This window comes from Prionailurus viverrinus, chromosome X, assembly GCF_022837055.1.
Source record: "Prionailurus viverrinus isolate Anna chromosome X, UM_Priviv_1.0, whole genome shotgun sequence".
Lineage (NCBI taxonomy): Eukaryota > Metazoa > Chordata > Mammalia > Carnivora > Felidae > Prionailurus > Prionailurus viverrinus.
The window spans coordinates 82,865,431-82,870,970 of record NC_062579.1 but is presented as its reverse complement, the minus strand read 5'-3'; the positions used below and the strand labels follow the sequence as shown (position 1 = coordinate 82,870,970).

At 50.1% G+C, this 5,540-nt stretch overlaps 1 protein-coding gene across 1 annotated transcript; it reads right to left on the bottom strand.

The window, feature by feature from the left end:
- Window positions 1–2,130: 2,130 nt before the first annotated feature.
- LOC125157329 (uncharacterized) lies at window positions 2,131–5,168 on the bottom strand. Its single transcript, XM_047843931.1, has 4 exons — window positions 4,810–5,168; window positions 4,665–4,725; window positions 4,324–4,556; window positions 2,131–3,935 (listed from the first exon to the last, which is right to left on the bottom strand). The coding sequence occupies exon 4, from the start codon at window positions 3,875–3,877 to the stop codon at window positions 2,297–2,299; it is 1,581 nt and encodes a 526-aa protein (XP_047699887.1). The 5' UTR covers window positions 3,878–3,935; window positions 4,324–4,556; window positions 4,665–4,725; window positions 4,810–5,168; the 3' UTR covers window positions 2,131–2,296.
- Between the last annotated feature and the right edge of the window lie 372 nt (window positions 5,169–5,540).

Below are 5,540 nucleotides of genomic sequence, written 5' to 3'. Positions count from 1 at the left end.
GTAAGCTGAGCTGGACAGTGAAGGTAACTCAGACCCCCTTTACCCTCTCTTCTAGCTTTAAAGTTGGGCCAGCCCAAGAACAGGGCAACCAACTTCTTATTCCCTTTCCCCTGCCCGTCCCCTTGCCCTGCTTAGCTCTCCTGCCCTGGCTTTAGTAATGTGGAAGAAGCAGAGGAGAGGACTCACCTGGCAGAAAGAAATCACAGACTCCTTTGTTCCTGTTCTTTCATCTCCCATATTCTAACCTTGATTCATATCAGAGAGCCCCTCCCTGAGGTTAGACAGAGGGGTAGTGAGGCTATGTGGCCCTGACTCATATATATACCCAGTCCCTGTTCTGGTTAAGCCCTTGGGTTTAACAGCAAGGCATGTAGCCAACTAGGGGGTAAAATTGTCCCCTTCAAGCGAGATCAGGGTGGAGCTGGACCCCTCGGGGCAGGAGGATGAGTGGATATCAGTAAAGTCCCTCCTGCCCCTTCACAAAGACGCTTCTCCAAAAGTGCCCAAAGGCCCTGCTAGAGCATCCAGGACACATAAAAGGGGGCACGTGGACCCCCTCAGAGCCCCCCACGAATATCTACCCCTTCGGTGTTGCCAGGGCACGCATCAGGACACCATTTTAACTAAATCGCCCCCAAAGCCACGCCATACGAAAGGCCAATACAAAAGTTTACTTTTTAATCTCAGCGTATGCCCAGCCTCCTTGTCCAGCCAAGCTTCCAGGGAAGATTTCAACACAGGTGGCAGGTGGGAGCAACCACTGAGTCAGAGCAAAATCAGGCAAGGGAAGTCCCTCCCTTCCTCGCCGGTGGGCAGAGCTGTGTGCGTCCTGTCCAGCGCCAGCCAAAGGTGCCTGGACCTCTCTTTCCGCAGCTGCAGGCTGGGGAGTCCTCCCTGGGGAGGGTCTCGTCCCCTGAGCACCCTCCACGTTGGGCGACTCCTTCCAACAAGTCCACCGGCGGGAGGGCTCCTCGTCCTTGTCCTTGTCACCCTCCTTGATGAATGCTGATTATCTGCTGATGCCACGGTGACGCAGACATTTGGACGTTACACAAGAGAACTAGGAAGCAGAAACACATCAGCCGGGCACGATCCCCCCATCCAGCAGTAAGGGATATTAGCACAGGAGCGTATTCTCCCCCAGCCTTTATTGTGCTACCTTGTCCTGACACGGTTGAGATCGTGCACCTCAGAACGATAGCTACCATTTTATTGCCTGCTTTTCCCCCTTGAGTAGCGTCTTTCCCCTTGGCTTGAAGAATCTTTGTTACCATAACTGTAAATGGAGGCATCGTCTCCTGCCTCACGTAGGCACTGCCATTTGCATAACTTTTAACGCACATAGTACCACAGTGCTAGACCCTTCCATGACATTTACTGTTGAAAGTTAAAAGCAATGATAGGTGTTAGTGTCTGAGGGCTTATTATATGCCATGTACTAGTCTACATGCTTCATATGTATTAACTCATTTAATCACACAATATATGAGGCAGGTGCTATTATTACCCCCAGGTGATAGACTGGGGCCCAGAAGAGAAGAGTGAGTCCCAAGCTGGGCTTAGATCGCAGGCATTGTGGCTCTAGAGCCTGTGCTCTGAGCAAGTGTAAATTGGCCAGTCTTAGAGCAAAATGCGATCATCAAGTCAGTTTACAATCTAATATGCAATATACACAATAACACTTTCCAGTCAAGAGAGGTATGCTCAGGATCCAATACACATTCTATCACTGGTTGGCACTCTAAAACTCTAATACAGCTTATTAGCTATAGGTAACTCACCTTTCTCAACAGTGCTGAAAATGTTAGGGGAAACAACATAGAGAAAAAAGCATTTTTGCTTTTCTTAAGTGTTACATGTATGCACCAATTCTCCACAAACCCAAAACTTATTTTTGGAGAAAAATCACCCTTGCAGAGAGTACTTGGTGATGTTACCATGTAACAGGGAAATTTGCCAGTTGGGTACTGAGCCTCCCTTTCCTCAAAGTAGCATTTAAATATTTATTTATTCATTCATTCATTCATTCATTTATGAGAGAGAGAGAGAGTGGGAGTGAGCAGAGGGGCAGAGAGAGAGAGAGAATCCCAAGCAAAGCCTGAAGCGGGGCTCGATCCCATGAACGGAGGGATCAGGACTTGAACCAAAATCAAGAGTTGGACGTTTAACAGACTGAGCCACCCAGGCACCCCCTATTCAGAGTGGCATTTAAACACCTCCTTCCCAACAGATATAGACGGTGGCACTTCCAGGACCCAAAATACTCTTTAGGTCTCTTTCTTTTCTCCTCTGCGTCTCAAAAACCTCCCCATTTCTCCATCCAGACTGCCTGAGATTTAGCCCTCTCCCTCTCTGGTCCCATCACTGAAGTGCTGACGTGGGTGTGGGCTTTGGTCAGGGTCAAAGCCTCCATCTGCTGTTGTGAGCAGAGCTCCCCACAATAGCAACAATCCACCTGCCTAGCAAAATTCATCACCGTGCATTCCCAGAAGTCCTGGTCCCTCAGGTGTCTCTCGGTTCTTCTACACCCCTGACAGGGTTCCCGAACTTGCTCTGGATTGCTCGGAACCAGTTCCCTCTCTCTCCCTTGGGGTCTCCAACACATTTTTCTCACCTTGGAATGTAGGTCTTGGGAAGGATGCCCCTGCAGTAAAGCCTGTCCCGGGGCTGTTGCCGGGAAGAGGGCACCAGCCTGGACCCTCTCAGGCCAAGGAAAAGCGGCCTGTGCTCCCTCCTCACTATACTCTGTTTGGGGCCAGTTCCTTGGCCCCACGTTCACCCCCATACTTGCAACAGAAGACTCGCCCTGGGGGCGAGTCTGCACCTGGTCTGCTGTTGCAAATGATGCCCAGGCTTGTACTGTCAGAGGCCAAGGACCAGCCGAGACGCTTCTCTCCTTTCTATTCCTTCTTTTATAGGCGGCTCTCTTCTCCTCATTTTCTGGGCTGTCAGCAGGGGGGGACGCCCCCTCCCACGAGGCCTGCCCCAGACCCTCAGCCGAGCGGGGGGCACCGTCCTGTGCACTCTGGTACGGAGTGCAAGCTGACGTTTTATTCGCCTCACCCTTCTGACCCTTGCTTTTAGGCCCCGCATTGACACCATCCCTAGCAAATGACGATGCCCCTGCTGTAGCCATCTGCATCTGGCCTGGGCCTGTGAACGACACCCAAGCCTGTACTGTCAGAGGCCAAGGACTGGCCATGACCTTTTTGTTCTTTTTATTTCTCCCTTTATGACTGCCTGTCTGGTCTCCTTTTATCTCCTCATTGGCTGCCACTGACGCCTCCTCAAGAGAGGCCTGAGCTGTACTTTCTGCTGGCAGTGGGGCGCCAGCATGTGCCTTCTCAGGCCAGGTGGCAACGGGTACCTTCTCCTTGTCATCCCACTCCCCTTCCTCCCTGTTTTCATACACCGCGCCGACTCCAGTATCAGCAATCGGCAGAGCCCCTGTGACACAAGTCTGGCCCAGAACTGGGGCTGCAGAAGATGCCCGGGTCTGTAGCGTCAGAGGCCAGGGGAGATATACAACCTTGTTTTCCTTTCTATTCCTCCTTTTCCGGCTGGTTTTCTTCCCTGTGTTGCCCTGGCTGCTGGTCCCCTGCAACGCAGCGTGACCCGGAACCTCACCTGCGTGTGGGGCATCAGCCTCAGCGCTCAGCCCCAAACTAAGAACAGACATTTTTTCCACCTCATCGTACTCTCCTGGCTCCATGCTTTCCTGTCCCACATGTACCCCACTACTTGCGGCGGACACAGCACCTTCAAGCGGAGTCTGAAGCCCAGGCGGGGCTCTTGCAGGTGCTGCCGCCGTGGCCAGGTCCGTGTCGCATGCCTGGGTCATCGGAGGCTCAATGTGAGTTAGAATGTCTTTTTCCATGTTTCTGCCCCCTCTGATTTTTCTGTGCTTCTGTTACCGGGTCAGGTAAAGCGTTATCCTGGAGCAGAGAGAGCAGAAGTAACCCAAGAGGCAAATGTGAGTTTAGTCAAGGCTAGCAAAAAGCCCCTTCTTCTTCTTCTTCTTCTTCTTCTTCTTCTTCTTCTTTTTTTAAATGTTTACTTACTTATTTTTGAGAGACAGAGATCGAGTGAAAGGGAAGGACAGAGAGGGAGAGAGAGAGAATCCCAAGCGGGCTCCACGCTCTCAGCACAGAGCCCGATGCAGAGGTCGAACGCACAAACCGTGAGATCATGAGCTGAGCCAAATCAAGAGTAGGACGTTCAACTGACTGAGCCACCCAGGCGCCCCTCAACAAGCCCCTTCTTGAAGGAGGGTATCAAGCATCATTTCTGAGGGCTGAAAGCAACACTAGGCCCCAGGGATACCTGAAACGATTTCGGAACACAGCAGGTTGGGGAGGCTGTGGACTATTTGAAGGTGTCAGACAGCTGTTCTCATTGGCGGCTGGCTCATCAATGCAGGGCCAGATCTATGACTGCTCGTGTGGTATATCTACCAGCAACTCTGGATGCCCTCAAAATGCTGATGGATGACACAACTTTTGGTCTTCACCAGCCTTCAACATCAGCACTGTCTTCTTTGAAAGCAGAGGACAACACTGGAGAAACAACAACGGAAGATATTTGCAGGAACATTCCCATTTGCACCCAAGAAAGAGGTACAGAGACATGGGTTAATGGTCAGGTATAGACTTCAGCATGGTTACCTTTTGATGCCTCAGACAGTCTTGGGAGACCAAACCATAGGTGAGAAAGCAGTGGCTGAGCCTATAAAATCAGAGGAGAAAAAAGCATCAACAAAGTCAGCCTGCCCAGGTTCCCCCAGAGGGGCCTGTCTGAGCAGACTCTTACCTGACTATCCTAGAAACACTTTGTCAGAGTTTCTTCTCAAGCTTTCTCTTTTTGGTCCCATGTAGAAGAATTGGTGCACATGCCAGAGACCCTGAGCGTCTACACAACTTGGTAACACAGCCTCTTCATAAATGGATGAAGAGATTCTGTTCAGCTCAGCGTGGCATTAGCATTTAGGCCTCCTTTACTGGTTTCTGATTCTTCGTACGGTGAACATCCAGATCTGGGCTGAAGGCCTCATTCCAACCTATTCTTCACAAATTCTAGATAAGCAGGACTCCAGAGACAATGCCTGTTTCTCAGATTCATAAACTGTCCCGTTGTCTTGCAAATTCTCCTCATTTCCTTCAGCTCTCTACTGCACTATATATATGTGCAACAGAATCTTGGAATGGGCTAATTATTTACATAATATCCTTTCTCTCTGAGCAAACTTTTTTTGTTGGCCTTTTTATCAAAAAAAAATAATAATAAAATAAATGAAGGAGGGATCAAACTCCCTTTCTGTAGTTATGACGAACACACAGAGCTCAATGGAGCCCCTGTGTTTTCCTTTGATAAGAAAGTGTAACCACACAAAACAGCAAAGCAAGCCCTGGCATTGACCAAGTAGGTTTACAAATGGAAAGCTTGTTTTTGTTTTGTTTTTATCTGGGACGTGTTTTTATCTAGAACAGGAGACGCAGCAGTGTCTCTGTGAATGCGGTGTGCCCAGTGGAGGTGGGGGAAGG